Source organism: Scyliorhinus torazame, chromosome 7, assembly GCF_047496885.1.
Source record: "Scyliorhinus torazame isolate Kashiwa2021f chromosome 7, sScyTor2.1, whole genome shotgun sequence".
Taxonomy (NCBI): Eukaryota; Metazoa; Chordata; class Chondrichthyes; order Carcharhiniformes; family Scyliorhinidae; genus Scyliorhinus; species Scyliorhinus torazame.
This window is the reverse complement of record NC_092713.1, coordinates 30,230,976-30,248,829: the sequence shown is the minus strand read 5'-3', so window position 1 is coordinate 30,248,829 and position 17,854 is coordinate 30,230,976. Positions and strand designations below refer to the sequence as shown.

The 17,854-nt window shown below is 44.1% G+C and overlaps 1 protein-coding gene across 1 annotated transcript in view; it reads right to left on the bottom strand.

Annotated features, from left to right (window-relative positions):
* hfm1 (helicase for meiosis 1) overlaps positions 1-17,854 on the bottom strand; it is a 367,785-nt gene that overhangs the window by 184,279 nt on the left and 165,652 nt on the right. Inside the window, exons 11-17 of the mRNA XM_072512843.1 lie at positions 7,538-7,615; positions 7,155-7,313; positions 6,835-7,035; positions 6,658-6,746; positions 5,985-6,028; positions 5,799-5,900; positions 3,427-3,572 (exon numbers count right to left, since the gene is read on the bottom strand). Of these exons, the coding sequence (XP_072368944.1) occupies positions 3,427-3,572; positions 5,799-5,900; positions 5,985-6,028; positions 6,658-6,746; positions 6,835-7,035; positions 7,155-7,313; positions 7,538-7,615 (819 nt within the window). The remainder of the gene's footprint in view (positions 1-3,426; positions 3,573-5,798; positions 5,901-5,984; positions 6,029-6,657; positions 6,747-6,834; positions 7,036-7,154; positions 7,314-7,537; positions 7,616-17,854) is intronic.

Sequence of the window (17,854 nt, the reverse complement as noted above, 5' to 3'; positions counted from 1 at the left end):
ACGTGTTATGGAGGGCATTTTGAGAGGTTTACCGCGTGTCGCTGTCGACTTGGATGACGTTTTGATCACAGGGACATCAAAGCAGGAACATTTGGAAAATCTGGAGGCTGTCCTTAGACGCTTTTCGGAGGCTGGAGTCCGTTTACATCGCACAAAGTGCGTCTTTCAGGCGAAGGAAGTAGTCTACCTGGGTTATCGGGTTGATCTCTAAGGTTTACACCCCGTCACAGAGAAGGTGCGCACAATTCAACAGGCCCCCGCCCCGACTGACACTTCGCATCTTCGTTCTTTTCCCGGCCTCGTAAACTATTACGGGAAGTTCTTCCCCAATCTGGCAACTACCGTTGCATCTTCTGCTAAAGAAAAATCATACCTGGGTTTGGGGTCAGCCGCAAGAAACCGCTTTCCGGCGGGTAAAACAACAATTGTCGTCGTCTGGGTTACTAACACACTATGATCCTGGACAGCCTTTGCTCGTCACATGTGATGCACCCCCGGATGGTATTGGGGCCGTCCTGTCCCACAAGATGGGGAACGGGGCCGAGCGGCCGATAGCTTTTGCCTCCTGCGCATTGACTGCAGCGGAAAAAAAGTACGCGCAGATCGAGAAGGAGGGCCTGGGAGTGGTCTTTGCGGTGAAACGTTTCCACCAGTACGTGTATGGCCGCCACTTCACTGTTGTGACTGATCATAAGCCTCTGCTGGGACATTTCCGAGAGGATAAGCAAATACCGCCCATTGCTTCCGCACGGATCCAGCGCTGGGCTTTGTTGCTCGCTGCACGCACAAACCAGGAACGCAGATAGCGAATGCCGACGCACTGAGCCGATTGCCTTTATAGACCGGCCCCATGTCGACCCCCACGACCGGTGAGGTGGTTGCAACCCTAAATTTTATGGACACCTTGCCTGTCACAGCATCACAGATCCAGACGGAGCCAGTCCTGTCAAAGGTTCAACACATAGTCCTGTATGGTGGGCAGTATAGACAGCTCCCAGGCGAGTTGCAGGCATTTTCCTCCAAGCTGTCAGAATTCAGCGTGGAAGACGGCATCCTCTTGTGGGGGACACGTGTGATTGTCCCAGAAAAAGGCCAGGAGCTGATACTAAGAGACTTGCACAATGGGCAACCAGGTGTGACCAAAATGAAAATGTTGGCCCGGGGTTATGTTTGGTGGCCAGTCCTCGACGCCGACATTGAGAAGGTGGCCCAAAACTGCTCCATTTGTCAGGAGCATCAGAAGCTTCCACCGGCCGTGCCCCTACATCACTGGGAATGGCCAGGGCGGCCTTGGGCGCGCTTGCATGCGGATTTCTCCGGCCCTTTTCAAGGATCCATGTTCTTTTTATTAATCGACGCCCAGTCTAAATGGCTGAAGGTGCATAAGATGTTAGGCACAACGTCCTGCGCAACAATTGAGAAGATGCGTTTGTCTTTTAGTGCACATGGCCTCCCCGAGGTGCTGGTCACGGATAACGGCACTCCATTCACCAGTGAGGAGTTTGCGAGGTTCATGAAGATGAACGGCATACGCCATATCCACACTGCCCCTCACCACCTGGCTTCAAATGGGTTGGCGGAGCATGCAGTGCAGACATTCAAACAAGGCCTAAAGAAGCAGTCTTCCGGGTCAATGGACACGAGACTGGCTCACATTTTGTTTTCGTATAGGATCACCCCCCATGCGGTGACTGGGGTAGCTCCCGCAGAACTCCTAATGGTCCGGAGACTTTGCACCCGCCTTCGTATGGTTTTCCCGGACATTGGCGCAAAAGTACGCCGAACACAAGAACGGCAGGGACAGGGTTTTTCTCAGCATCGGCCGATTCGGCAGTTTGTGCCCGGTGACCCAGTGTTCGTTCGCAATTTTGCTGGTGGTGCCCAGTGGACCCTGGGCGTAATCTTTCGGCAAAAGGGCCCTATAACTTACCAGGTGCAAGCCCAGGGTCATCTCCAGCACAAACATGTAGACCACGTTCGGTCCAGAAGACTATCCCTTCCAAAGATTCCCCGCCCCCGGAGCTCACTTCTACAGCCGCAGAGACCAGAGACAATGGAAAGTAGTCCTCACAATCTTCCTCTGGTGCCTCACTCAAAGCCTGCGCGGGTCATTACAGAACCGCGCGGAGATAGAGACGCCGAGATGACAGAGGCAGCAGACTCTGACTCCGAGATGGAGACACAGGACGCATCAGAGGGGGAATCCTCGGGCCCACGGGCCATGGATGTACAACCGTTACGCCGTTCATCACGGAAGCGCCGGTCTCCGTCTCATTACACGCCGCCCGATCCAGCGCCTCGTGTCCGGCCTGCGCGCAAAACGAGTCCGACGCCCTCCTTCGCCAGGGTCTTCGGTGGATTCCTTGGACTTTCGGGGGAGGGATGTTATAACCTGCCTGCTTACCATTGGCTGGGGGCTAATGACAATCCCACAATCCTGTGGGAGTATGAGATTCCCCAATGAGGGGGGCGGAGAAATCATTAGCAGACTCCCTGTATAAATAAAGCTGGCCAATTTGGAACCAGCAGGAAGGGATAAGCAGCAAGTGAGGTTGCTGCTGTTGTGTGTGTATATATATGCTATTGTAAATAAATGTTATTTCTTTGTATCCTCGAAACTCGTGCTGGATTCTTTGTGGCCCTCACAAAAGTCTGTATCTACCCGATTCAAATATCAAATCCTTTATCATTTTAAACACCTTGATTAGGTCAATCTTCAAAACTCAAGGGAATGTAAATCAAGGTTGGGATTTTCCAATCTCACCGAAAACTAACGGATCTTTTGCTGGTCTGTCAATTTTCATCCCACCTGCGACAGTTCCCCTGGCAGTCAGGACTAGAAAATCACACCCCAAGTTTATGCAATCTGTCCTCATAATTTAAGACATTATACTCCAGTTTTATTCTGGTACATATGTGTTTTACCACCTCCAAAACCAATACTCCCTTCCTCAGGTGTGGCGCCCAAAACTAAACATAGTACTTCAGGTGGAGTATGACTAAGGTTCTGCGTAACTGCAACATTAATTCCTCAATTTTGAACTCTAAAATCTCCTTCAGAAAAAGGCCAAAATTGGCGTTTTAGATTGCATTTTGTACATGCGTATCAGCTTTTAGTGGTTTGTGTACATGGACTCCAAATCCTTTTGCTCCACCACAGCTTCTCGTCGTTCCCATTAAGAATATATTATACATTTAATATTTCCGGTTCAAAGTAGATAACTCCTTACATTGACCTCCATGTGCCTTACTCTGCCTATATCACTTTGTAAGACCCTTTTCCCGTCAATTCAACGAACAGTGTCATCCTGAAATTTGGATAAACTGTCTACCCTCTCATCCAGTTCATTCAGATCTATGGTGAAAAGCTGAGACCTCAGTGCCAAACCATTTGTCACATTAATTCCATTAATTTGTATAATCTACCTGAGGTCGACCAGCTCGGCCCATCATTTGAAGTATATCAGTTTCACAGTACTCTTGAAATACTCCTCCTGCATAATGCACTGTGGATTTAATTACCACTAAGTGGGCTGGCAGGTTTACTCCCATAGCTAAAGTGCTAGTAGTAACTGTAACAAAATGATACCGACAAAAGTGTTAGTCATTGCCTCAGAACTAGTTGAAATATAAAAACAAATCAATACACCTTTAGTTTTCTTGTCTAAATGGTGGCACTAAAGGTATAACTGAAGAAACTAGCTCAGTGAAGTTAAAAACAAATTACTGCAGATGCTGGAATCTGAAACCAAAAGAAAATGCTGGAAAATCGCAGCAAGTCTGGCAGCAGCTGTAGGGAGAGAAAAGAGCTAACATTCTCAAAACATTAGCTCCTTTCTCTCCCTACAGATGCTGCCAGACCTACTGAGATTTTCCAGCATTTTCTATTTGGTTTCAGTGGAGTTAGCAGGTCTGATTTTCCGAACAGCCTCAAACGGGATAGGCACAGCTGCAGCTATTTTTGGCACAAACTATCCCTGACAGGGGCTAGCATTGGAATACAGGGGAGCAAAAATTGGGGTACGGTGGCTAGCACTGTTGCCTCACAGCACCAGAGACCCAGGTTCAATTCTAGCCTTGGGTGACTGTCTGTGTGGAGTTTGCACATTCTCCCCGTGTCTGCGTGGGTTTCTTCTGGGTGCTTCAGTTTCCTCCCATAATCCAAAGATGTGCATGTTAAGTGGATTGGCCATGCAAAATTGCCCCTTAGTGTTCAAAGGTTAGGTGGGGTTACGGGTTTACGGGGGAGTGGGCCTAGGTAGAGTGCCCTTTCAGAGGGCCGGTGCAGACTCAATGAGTTGAATGGCCTCCTTCTACACTGTAGGGATTCTATGAAAATGGAATAAAGTCACAGGCTTGAGTATCTTGTCCAATATTCAACCAAAACCATCAAAATTAAAAGGAGTTAGATGGTCCTTGGATCTCACCTAAATAATTATGGTAGCCTGCCAGTATATGTTGCACCAGTATCTCTCACTTCCACAGGTAGCTTGCCCGACTGCAGAATCAAATTTCAAGCTGCCTGAATCAAAGTCAGCAGCCCTCAGCTCGGTTCCCAGGTACAGGGGGACTGGGAGGGGTAGTGTCATGTGAGAGTACCTTTAAGAAATGGATGTTTAAGCAATGTACCTTTAAGAAATGGAGCTGATCATATTACTGAAGTGATGTCAGAGGGTGGGGGGAGCTGGGAGTTGGGAGTGTCTGTGTTTTGTTGAGAGCTGCAGGAAGAAAACACAGAGCTGGTCTGTTGATGTCTGCAAATCCAAAGACTATAAATATATTGAATGTAACCTCATGTCTGTTTTTGAAGGTTTAAAGTCTTTTGGATGTTTAAAGGAACAGTTTGAAGGATTATTTAGTGTTGTAGTCTTTTGGGGTTATCTTTGAAGTAATGGGTGTTAAGATATTCAATGTTTGTTTTTAAAAGGTTAACTTGAGTTCATAGAATAAACTTTTGTTTTGTTTTAAAAACCATTTGTTCATAATTGCTGTATCACACCTGGAGAGTACGCCGTGTGCTTCCCACACCACAATCAATTAAAAGGTGTGGGTCAGTTGAACTCCATGAAACACTTTGGGGTTCTGTAAACCCGGGCACATAACAGTAATGTCTGCAACTGTCGATTGTGCTGCAAATTTGGGTAGCCGACTCTTGCTTCGTTTAGTTCCAATTTAAAATAAACTTACCTATCAATGGCCACATCACCTGAATGGTGCAGGCCAACACCTGTATTGATTAGGGGAATCCAATTGTTCTGTAAAGCCCAAAGTTGTCTGATCCCTCATTAGCATTTGCAAGAAACTAATGCCTCTTTTGAGCAGCTAACCAGATACCTTAAAATTGGTCCAACACAAGTTAGAGCTGGACATATTTCAGGTGTCCTTGGAATTCAGGACATTAGTCTCTGTAATTGGGCCTCATTGCATAGTGCTCATTTATCTAATCTATGAATATAAACAATTTATTGGTTTAGAGCCTGAGCATTGGTCGGATAGTTGATATTCAATTCAGCATTTGGCTAGAGGAAAGTCACATGGCAGTGGATAGTACATTCTGGTAGGTGGTGCTCAGAGTAAGGATCTCTGTTGCAATCTCTGGGTCTCGCTATCACGCTCCAAGATATTGGGCAGGAAAACATGCAGATCATGGGGAACATTAGGATTACTTCCTTGAATGTTTGGCGAATCTAAAACCAAGAAATTACCCACTATAAAACCATATGAAATCAGTTTAAACAAAACTAGCCGAACATGGAAAATAACACCCAATCCTAAAAATTATAAAAAATATGACTTACAAAGTACTGGTACATCTCCTGCAGTGAAAGCAGCTTCAATAGCTTTCCTATCGGACAGATCCATACCAGCATGATGATAACCAACTCCATATATTAAGAGATCTATTAAAATTAATGTATAAATTTCACTTAATATTAAATACATACATTTCTTCTGTTCAACCATTCAAAATATAAACACCTTACCTCTAAGCTTTGTATCCTTTACTGAGTTTGTATATTTTTGTAATCTATTGATTTAAAAGAGTTAGACATATGAATAAATTCAGAAAATTATTTGTTTCAACCAAGGAAAAAGATCTTTTTTTAAATTCAGGATTATTAAATCTTCAACTCTGTAAGTTATGATGCAAATAAAATACATTAGTCTACAGTATTTAAGATAGAAGATGTAGCATTGCATTACCTTTTGCAGGAGTTAAGACACATAGTGGTTTTAACTTTGAGAATTTATTCCATTACATTTTTAAAAACTTAATTCTATAAAATAAATCCTTAAAAGCAAAAAGAAAGTTGCTCAACAAATCACTCAGCATATATATTTTATCTATCTTACCACTCAGTCAAAATGAGATGCATAAACAGTTCAGCGAGACAAAAAGTATTTTTTAACTAAAGTTTTTATCATACCAGTTTCTTTTTAGTAGCTAACATTTTGGTGTTAAGTAAAACTCATCCCAAAAGACAACCTAGAATTATTATGAGACTTGAATGCAAACTTTGCCTATCTTTGTATGTATTTACTATTTTATCACATCAAAATACAGTAGTTTGAGATTTCTTTCACGCTCCATAATTTGCAAGTTCACTGGACCAAACGTCAAGTCCATACTTCAATATGACTCGAGAAAAATATTACCTTTGCTTATGTTCCATGGTCATGACAAATTTGGCATCTTTTGCAAGTATGGATGCAGCCTGTTGCACACCTTTCCTTGTAGCACAAAACTAAAAGAAAATTTTGAACTTTTATTAACACGTTGCTAATTATTGGTAAAAGAACTAAGAAATGAATCCGAATTTAAATAATAAATACCACCAGAGCAGGTTTCTGCTCAGAGTATGTCTGTATAACACTAGCCGTTCGGTAATTTAGAGATAAGTCAAACTTGAATTCAGTTTGAGTACTGGAGCAAGGAAATCCAATAACAACTTTGCGGAGCTTTACTGGTCGATAACTTTCGTCTATCTTCATGGAAATTCCTGGTCCTTTACCATCTGATAACCATTCTGCAATCTTAGGAAGTAGAACAAAAGATGCACAAATATAGTAAAGTGTTTATGGTCAACATGCAAAGTAGTACTTATTTATTTCTGGCACATTAATTTTATCTGGTATGATGTGAATAGACTTACATCCTTAACATTAGGAATGGTTGCAGAAACTGCTACAAATCTCAACATTTTATCATCAGTTTGCTTCGACACACGTGAAACAGCTAACTGAACAGTTTTCATTCTGCTTACTACAACTTCAAGGGTTGCACCACGACATTCATCTTTCACAACATGTACCTAGAATAATAGGTATTTGTCATTTCAAAATGTAAAAGAAAAGTACTATAAGTCCAATGGGAATTAAATAACATGCATTTTTTAAAACAACTTTGCATTCTGAGTGTGTACAATTCCTTAGAAGTTAAAACATTGCTAATCCACTCAACAAACAGCAAACTATAATGTCACAATCCACTGACTTAAAAAAATTAAAATCTACTAGGCAAGATATAGACCCTTACCTCATCGATAAGGAAAAGCCTTACAAGCTGCACTAATGAATTATCTCTCCATTTTCTGGTCATGGTATCCCACTTTTCCTTCCAAAAAAATTTTTTAGAATGTGAGTACAAAGAATCAAACACACTTCCATTAAGTACACTGTTAGAACTTCTGATCGGAAAAGTTAGAAACTTCTTGGAGTACATTGAATTTTGTCAATTGGTTCAAACAGTTTCTGACAAAAGATTATTGACCTGAAACATCCATTGGGATTTTCCAGCCCCACCGCAATAGGTTTCCCCGTGACAGATGCGGCGAGCAAGCCAAAAGTCCGTTGACGTCGGTGAGACCAGAAGATTCCAGGGTCGGAAAACCCTGGCCATGAACTCTTGTTTCTCTTTCCACAGATGCTGCCGGACCTGCTGAGTATTTCAAACATTTTCTGTTTTTATTTCAGATTTCCAGCATCCACAGTTTGGTGGCTTGAGACATACAGGGGCTGGTTTAGCACACTGGGCTAAATCGCTGGCTTTTAAAGCAGACCAAGGCAGGCCAGTAGCACGGTTCGATTCCCGTACCAGCCTCCCCGAACAGGTGCCGGAATGTGGCGACTAGGGGCTTTTCACAGTAACTTCATTGTGACGAATGTGATATAAAATAGTTACTTTAGAGTTACTAGTTAATGTAATGTAGAAATAAGCCACTTTGATTCTTGCAGTTAGGGACAAAGGAATTTGAGACCGCATGGAAAAAGCAGGAAGAGGTGTGTCTATGAGAGTGATGCTGCATTGATAGGGGCCAGAGAAAGGGATTGGAAGTGAGCCAATCAGAATAGATCGAACAGGTCAGGAGGGACATAGGCTGACCTATGTCCGTCGAGTATGTGAAACTTGATACCATTTGAATTGATTTTGCAGAGATCCCTTTGTCTTTTAGTTCAGTCGTTTTCTGGGATGTAAGAAGCTGGATGTCTCTTACATTTCTGTAAGATGATTCAAGCTTGCAAGCTAAATAAATAACTTCTGTTTACGTGCGAATCCGTCTCATCTTTTATTGAGGCCAGACTGACAGAGAAAGAAATTTGGGAATCAACATTTGGTGCCGAAAACCGGGATTTCTCTGGGCGATCCTGATCCAACTGCGAAATCAGAATTAGACTGATTATGAACAGGAAGATGGGGAACAAAGGGCCCTCAATGTAGAACTGGAAAACGACCGCGCATTGATTGTTCCCCTCTTCTTATCGTCTGATTAGTCTGGTCACTCGCGGTTGGCACAGAAAGACCGCCTCGACGAAATCACAGGTCAGTCTGGGGATTAGCACTTTAATTGATGGGATTTCATATTGTTGTTTCAGCTTGGGTTAGGGTTTTGGGCTGATGGGACTTTAATAATGAAGGTTCAGTCTATTATCAGGGTTCAGAGGCTGATGGGACTTTAATAATGAAGGTTCAGTCTATTATCAGGGTTCAGAGGCTGATGGGACTTAAATAATGAAGGTTCAGTCTATTATCAGGGTTCAGAGGCTGATGGGACTTAAATAATGAAGGTTCAGTCTATTATCAGGGTTCAGAGGCTGATGGGACTTAATTAATGAAGGTTCAGTCCAGTATAACTGTTTTTAAATCTGAAGATGGTTCAACTCTATGTGTGAGTGTTTTAAATATATAGTTGATTAAGCTAAAATTGTCTCCTTGGACTGTAAAGTTCCGAGGTCTAGTTGAGATTGTGAGGAATGCTGCATATTGGTTGAAGCAGAAGTCTCTCAAAGGGTTAACAGCAGCAGGCGGAGTTGAAAACAGACAGTGCTTCTCACTCAGGCTTTGAGATAACAGCAGCAGCCGTAGTGTAATCGGATACCTTTCCTTTGAGTCAGTGAACACCAGCAAAGTTACGTTTTGAATTAATTAAAGGAAACCAGTGGGTTTCTCCACCTCTTTGATAAAAGTTATTATTTTCGAAAGCAATTGATTGAAATTGCCAGAATCTTAAATTTTACTTACTTGAAATAAGGTTTATCTCATTTTATCTGGAGATTAATAGAAACTTAAAGAAGATCATGGACACCATTTTAAAAAGTGTCAATCTGGAGATGATAGTTGATTTTGCTAATACTTATGTGTATGTAACAGGAAAAAAACTTGTTAAAAGAAAAATTGTTAAGATAAAGAAATAATTAAGTTGTAAATGTTATACAAGTTTGTGTTAAGCAAATTGTAAATTTAGTTCTGAGTTGAGATCAGAGCTAAGCTTGCAAGTTGCAGTAATTCAATTTGAATTTTCAAACATTTTTAAGTTTAAAAAAAAAAAGAGAGCAAATAGAGAAAAGAAGGACACAGATCTTGAATGCGTTGAATAGCACATTTCAAAGGCCCATAAATCTTTCTGTTATCTTAGACCTAAAACCTAGGAAGATTGACGAGCCATAGGAATTTCTGGGGCGTTTTAATGAAATCTACCGGGGGCAGTCAGGCGATTTGCTGTATCAAAATGGTCAGAATTCCCCTCAATACTGTGCTATGTTAATGCATTGCCTACCACCTTCTGTGGTTACTGCTGTGAAATGTAATAACATGAATTGGACAGAGAACGACCCTTCCCAGATGGCAAGGGCAGTCAGATTTTACTGGAAGGAGGGTGTAGGCCAAGAAGGAGGCTCAGTTACAAAGGTTAAGACTGAGTATGTAATGAAAAAGGATGATCTGCGATCCCAACAAGCGGCAGAAATGGTAGTTTACCAGCAGGAGCTCCAATATAGTGACTTTGGGTGGGTGGATCAGCGAAGAGGAGGATGAGACAACAGTGCTATATTTCTATCACCCCCCAGTGGTGGACGTTAGACATTGAACAGTCACTGCATCACGTTACCCTGGCCTATGACAGAACTGGACGAAACAGGGAGTTGGAGGACAAATACCGGCCATTACTTGAGACTGAATGGCCAGTCAAGGTTACAGCCACAGTCACGGGAAAAGAAGGTACAGCCGATTTTGTTACAATATCACCACATTTATGGCCACAGTCAGCTTCGGTAAGCCCTCATATTACACGTCAGGTCCATGACCAGTACCATGCCAGGGATATGGGGCGAATGGTCAGCATCTTACCGCAGCTCGTCAGAATAGGTATGAGATATACCTTTTGAACAATCCACGTCTGACATTTAAATACTGTACCACTATCAATCCAGCCTGTTTTCTTAGTGGTCCCCCTGTCCATGAAGACGCACCTGGCCACGACTGTTTAGCCTTGATTCAGGAAACTACCACAATAAGGGGCGATTTGAGTGACATTTCGTCAGAACAACCTGACATGATTATGTGTGGTCAAATATCCCACCGGGGTTTAGTTAATGACCTACTGCAGGCCCTCCTTCTGCCAGCGCAGATTTCCGTTATTAAATGCGCTGCCCACACGAATGGTACAACCCCAGTTGACGTTGGTAATGAACGAGCAGATTGTGCAGCGCGCACAGCCGCACAAATTCAGCAAGTGATGGTGCCTAAAATGTTAAGTCAGACTAAACGATCTACTATGAATGTGTCTGCTTCTGACAAGCCAATGCCAGACGTCATAAGGTTACAGGAGGACGCTCCTGAGAGTGATAAACAAATGTGGAAACGGTTAGGTTGTACATATGATTCTGTTTCCTCTTTATGGACCACGCCTGCACATCAGACTTGTATGTCTGATGTACTGGCTTTATGGGTCATCGAATGTGTACACTTTGCAACTCATTGTGGGGCTCGAGGGACTAGTGATTTGTTGCTGGACACTTGGTGGCACCCTAAAATGCAGGGGTTGGCCCAAAGTATCAGTAATCGGTGTTTGATTTGTCAGCAATATAACACCGGAAAAGGTATCCCTTGTGGGAAGGGGCAAACCCCGTTGCCCAGTGGTCCCTTTGAGACGCTCCAAATGGATTACATTGAGTTGGAAAGGTGTCAATGTTACAAATATGTTTTGGTCATTGTGGATGTGTTCAGCAGATGGGTCGAGGCGTATCCGACTATCTATAGTAAAGCTGCTACTGTGGTTAAAGTCTTGATGAGGGAAATCATTCCCCGGTACGGTATACCAGCTCAGTTAAGTTCTGATAATGGGCCTCATTTTATTGGACAAATTAACAAGGAGTTTTGCTCCCAGTTGGGCATACGCCAGCAGTTACACTGTGCTTACAGACCGCAGGCAGCCGGGGTGGTTGAGAGACACAATCAGACCCTCAAAACTAAATTGGCTAAATTAAGAGCAGACACGGGACTGACATGGCTTAAGTTGCTCCCCGTTGCCCTCTTCCAGCTGCGGGTTACACCTGCGGGACCAGCCCGGCTCTCTCCCGCCGAGATTCTTTATGGCAGGCCTCTTAGAACTCCTTGGAGCCTGCAGGTTCCCAGGCGGGTTCAGTTTCATCAGATGACTGAAGAAATGACCACCTATGTTCTAGCCCTTACGCAAGTGCTCAAGGAACTCCATGGCCCAGTCCGTGCGGCTCACCAGCCATTGCCCCAGTACCTAGCTCACTTTCAGTCCAGCCCGGTAGTTATGTCATGGTCAAAAATTGGACTAGGAAGGGGTCGGAGCCGCGATGGGACGGGCCCTTCCAAGTTCTCCTTACCACCCCCACAGCAGTTAAAGTGGAGGGGCGAAGTGCTTGGGTCCACCTACATCACTGTAAATTGAGTCCATCTCCACTACTGTAAAAGGTCGGATACTAACCTGCCTCCCTTCTCCAGTGCTACTTTACAGGTGTGGAGCATGATGGAGTGGCTACGCATCGTCTGTCTGATATTTGGCCTCACTTCGCTTGGCGTGTTATTGGCGATGGACATGGAAAAGGGGAATATTATGTATCTGTGTAGCCCCAACCAATCTACAAGGATACATCACCTATGCAAAGGTGATGTTCTTCACTGCCCCCATATACGAGGACATGGTATCGACTCATGGAAGGTCATCAAAGTTAAGGAGAATGCGGGAGTCATGAAGCAGCTGCACCGGTCCCGGCGATGGGAAGGGAACATTATATGGACATTGCCTTGTTTTTGGAATACATGTAAATTTGATTTTGGATGTGTTAAAAGTGGTACAATAAAGGTAACATCAGGCTGTCAGAAGAGTGTAGGAAGAGACCATGAGAAAGAGAAAGGGACTAGAGAGAGGACGGGGCGTGTGAGGAGGGAAGTACAGCTAGAACGTAGGTTACCGGGAGATGCACTTAAGTTAATTAAAGGCCAAACTGAGGAAAACCCGGGTAGTATGAATCTCTTCTACCAGATTTACCACCGTCTGTATGGCCAGGGACGGGTTGTCTGCTACCCAAACCCCGCAGCGGTGTCTAGGTTATTTTCTGTTTCACCGCTTTGGGGCACTCCCCAAACGGTGGTTTATTGTCAGCGTTCCGAGCCATTGCCCGAGCACGTCACTCTTCCTTACGATCCGGATTCAGCACCACCGGCTATTTGCCTTCCCCTCCCTCGGGATAATTCCCATTCACAGTACGATAGGCTGCGACGGTGGAGGGCGTACATACCTAGCCACTTCACTCCCAATAGGGATTCCCGGTCGTACGAGAATTGCTTCAGCAGTGAAGGATATGGCTGTTTGCTGGTAGAGGTGGACACAAATATAACATGTCTGTTTCCCACCTGTACGGACAGGAGGTGCCATATCACCCAGGCGTCTGGCCAATGCGTTTGTTATAACACCACTTGCGTTCCATTGAACGCTGGCCTCCAGCTCCTTTGTGGCTGGGCGAATGTCTCTCATATCACTGTTGGGAATAGGGCTTTCTGCATTGCTGGGCGGCCCGAATGGGCATTTCAAAATTGGATAAACTGGGCTACTGGGAGGTCCTTACGCAACCGATATGCTGATTGTGATGCTAGTCTCCACACGGAACAAGGATAATACTTTTTATTTAATGGTACGGCGACCAACGTTTTGTCACCCCATTTCCCCGCCGAATTGCTATAGGGACTCTAGTCCCTACCACAGTCCCCTGCCCTTCGGCGTGGAACCTGCATAATCAGTTAGCACGCCGGGCAGTCTCTGCTGAATTTTGCGAGAACTGGAAAAAACCTCAGGTTCTTGCACCCAACCGGGGCCACTCAGCCGGGTGGGGCATTCTGAGCGTATTGACACTGGGAGGTGTGGGGGGTTCCTTGGCTGTTAGTGATCGGAATTATTTTATTTGCGGCCTTACCATCTTGGGAAATGAAACCTTGGGAGCCCTCGGGGCAATAACTAAGGAGTTGTCTCAGCTACGGTTGTTTGCAATGCAGAACCGGTATGCTCTTGACTATCTTCTGGCCCGTGAGGGTGGGGTATGCGCCATAGTACAGGGCAAGTGTATCATGGGTGTTCAGGACTTGACCGCTAACATTACTACATTTATGGATCGCATACGGGATCACTTGGACGGGATGCAGGATCCTGACTCTTGGGGTAACTGGGGATCTGGAGGATGGAAGGACTGGTTGATAAATATGGCCATGTATCTAGTGGTAGCTATCGGCTGCATCTTTGTGGGCCTGGCCATCCTTAAATGTGTGATGGGTAGAATGCGGGGTGCACTAGATCAGATCACCGCCCCAATCACCGAGAAAAAAAATTTAACTGTTAAAATCCATGAGGGTGAGGCAGATGAAGGGGGGCTAAGACAGGAATTGGAAATGCAGTGACGGATCTTTTTAGATGAGGGACCGTAGCTATAGATTGGATAGTTCGGTTATCATGGAATGATAAAAGGAGGGAATGACGAATGTGATATAAAATAGTTACTTTAGAGTTACTAGTTAATGTAATGTAGAAATAAGCCACTTTGATTCTTGCAGTTAGGGACAAAGGAATTTGAGACCGCATGGAAAAAGCAGGAAGAGGTGTGTCTATGAGAGTGATGCTGCATTGATAGGGGCCAGAGAAAGGGATTGGAAGTGAGCCAATCAGAATAGATCGAACAGGTCAGGAGGGACATAGGCTGACCTATGTCCGTCGAGTATGTGAAACTTGATACCATTTGAATTGATTTTGCAGAGATCCCTTTGTCTTTTAGTTCAGTTGTTTTCTGGGATGTAAGAAGCTGGATGTCTCTTACATTTCTGTAAGATGATTCAAGCTTGCAAGCTAAATAAATAACTTCTGTTTGCGTGCGAATCCGTCTCAACTTTTATTGAGGCCAGACTGACAGAGAAAGAAATTTGGGAATCAACAATTGAAGCCTACTCGTGACAAGCGATTTTCATTTCATTTCATTTCATTCATTTTCACACTGGAGGCTTCCAGTAATAAACAAAAGGGTTTATTGATGAAAGGCAAAGGCAGTTAGGTAACAGGTCTTTACTCTCCAGCTCCCTGGTTCATACAGCCAAGGGACCTGCTCCCAGAGCCCCGCGCAAATGGCCACGAGGCGGTCATGTGGTCAGTAAAGTTTGCCCCCTTAAAGGGGCCATGCTACCACACAGTATTTTATTTTCCTATTACTCCATTCCTCAACCAAATATATTTTATAACTATGAGATATAAATACTGTATAGACATTCACAATTGTATAAATTGCATTAAGAAACATGAGACTTCTAATTTAGTTCAATTTACAAACATTTGGTTGCAGGTGTTTCATTATGCTATTTTGTTCCTAGCAAAGGCAGGGGTTTATGCAATACTGATGCCAAAAACCACATCACAGTCAATCGGCCTTAATGGCATAGATTGCTGTGGGAGGTCAGCAAGCAAATAGCAGAAACTCTGACCACAATCTTTCAAATATTCTTCGACTTGTGCCAGACTACTGGAGAGCTGTCAATATAATATTTCTGTTTGAAAAGTATGAATGGGATAAAGCACATAACTAATCTAACATGGGTATTGGGTGTGCTTCTACATACCATGTGAAGTAAATTTGATACTCACCCAACACAGGTTAATCATGAACACTCAGCAAGTTAGATCTGACAAATTTAAGAGTTCTTTGATAAATGATAAATGGTATTCATTATGGAAAGCTTGTGGATATTTCAAAGGTGTTTCAAAAGATGTCTGTTCAGGAAACTTGTTGATGAAAGTAAAGCTTACAATATTAAAGGGTATGTGGCAAAATGGATAAGCATTTGATTGAAGGACACCAAACAGAGAATGTGGTCAATGGACATTTTTGAAACTAGGTGGGGGTGTAAACATTGTTATTCACCAGGAACCAGTATTGGGATCATTGCTCTGCTCAATATATATATATATATTTATATAAGTAATATGGGCTTGGTTCTACAGAAATATAAATATTTTAAAATTGATAAATTTGCAAAGAAAAAACATGGGGGTTACCAGGTTTTACAAATAGTTGTGCAGAGTACAAAAGCAAAAGATAATGCTAAGTCTATACAAAACATTGCTTAGCCCCTGGCTAAAATAGTGGCTGAAATCCTGTCCTTGATTGTAGCTGGGATTTTTCGGTGCCGCTGAAAATTAAAGGAGTTTGGCTGGAACGCCAAATTTTCCATTCCTGCTCGCAACAGGTCCCACCATAGACAAAACTGGAGAATCCTGCCCAATGTATCCAGTTTTGGGTCTCTTTATTTACAAAAGATGCCAAGGGCATGGGGTGTATACAGAAGGAATTCACTATGATGCTGCCAGAGAAGATAGAGTTTGTTGATATGGAGACAAGACAAAAGGTTAAGAGGAGATCTGAGAGAGGTTTCAAATTATGAAAAGCAATCTGGAAAAAACTATCTACAGTCAGCAACTAAATTTAAGATTACCAAAAAAGGAGATTAAGATTTGTTTTGCTTCAGTTGTTGGAGGATGGAATGTCCTACCAGAAACCGTGGTGGAAGCACACAATCTATAATAGACGCCCAAAAGATAAATAAATAAATATCAAAACTATTTTAAAAAGAGGAAGTCCTGGGCGGTATTCTCCGGCCTCCCAGCCGCATGTTTCTCAGCAGTGGGAGATGGTGTGCTGTTCGCTGGCAGTGAGATTCTCTGCTCCTGTTGCTGTCAATGGGAATTAACAGTGAAGCCATTCATGCCGCCAAGAAATCATGGGCAGGGATGTGCTGCCGGCGGTACCAGGGAATCCCGCTGCCAGCGAAAGGCTACAGAATCCCAGCCTTCGTGAATGGATCCTAGAGAGCCAGCAGAGGCCAATGGGCTGAGCAACTTCCTTCTGTGCTGTAAATTTCCAGGATTTGAAAATGGCCCATTCTTGTGATTCCCCCAAGTGTTTGCTGTGAACAATGTTATTCTCATTAGAAATGCTGTAGCCATGTTTCATAATACAGGCTAGAATCCTCTTTTAAAAAAAATAATTTTAATTAAAGTTTTCACAAAATATCAACAACAAAATGTAAAAGGAACCCAGTAGAATTAAGTGCAAAACAAAACAACCCCGTGCCCCCCCTTCCCCCATACATAAATAATAAATTAACACATAGCAAATATATACACCCCCTCAGATCCCCCAGTATAGACAAACAAAAATAAAATAGACCCCCCCCCCCCCCCCCCCCCGGGTTGCTGCTGCTGACCATTGTCTACCGTTCTGCCAGGAAGTCCAAGAACGGTTGCCACCGCCTGAAAAACCCTTGCACTGATCCCCTTAAGGCAAATTTCACCCTCTCCAATTTAATAAACCCCGCCATATCGTTGATCCAGGATTCCACGCTTGGTGGCCTCGCATCCTTCCACTGAAGAAGAATCCTTCACCGGGCTACCAGGGACGCAAATGCCAGAATACCGGCCACTTTCGCCTCCTGTGCTCCCGGCTCCCCTGTAACCCCAAATATTGCGAGCCCCCAGCCTGGTTTGACCCTGGATCCTACCACACTCGACACCGTCCTCGCTACGCCCTTCGAAAATTGCTCCAGCGCTGGGCATGCCCAGAACATATGGGTGTAGTTTGTTGGGCTCCCTGAGCACCTAACACACTTGTCCTCACCCCCAAAAAACCGGCTCATCCTTGTCCCGGTCATGTGTGCCCTGTGTAGCACCTTAAACTGTATGAGGCTGAGCCTCGCGCATGAAGAGGAAGAGTTCACCCTCCCAAGGGCATCTGCCCACATCCCCTCCTCGATCTCCTCCCCCAACTCCTCCTCCCTCTTACGTTTCAGCTCCTCCACCGAAGCCTCCTCCTCCTCCTGCATCACCTGGTATGTTGCCGAGATCTTCCCCTCTCCAAACCCACAACGCGGAGAGCACCCTGTCCTGTACCATGTGTGGCAGCAGCAGCGGGAATTCCACCACTAGCCGCCTGGCAAACGCCCTTACCTGTAGATACCTAAAGGTGTTCCCCGGGGGGAGCCCATATTTCTCCTCCAGCTCACCCAGGCTCGCGAACT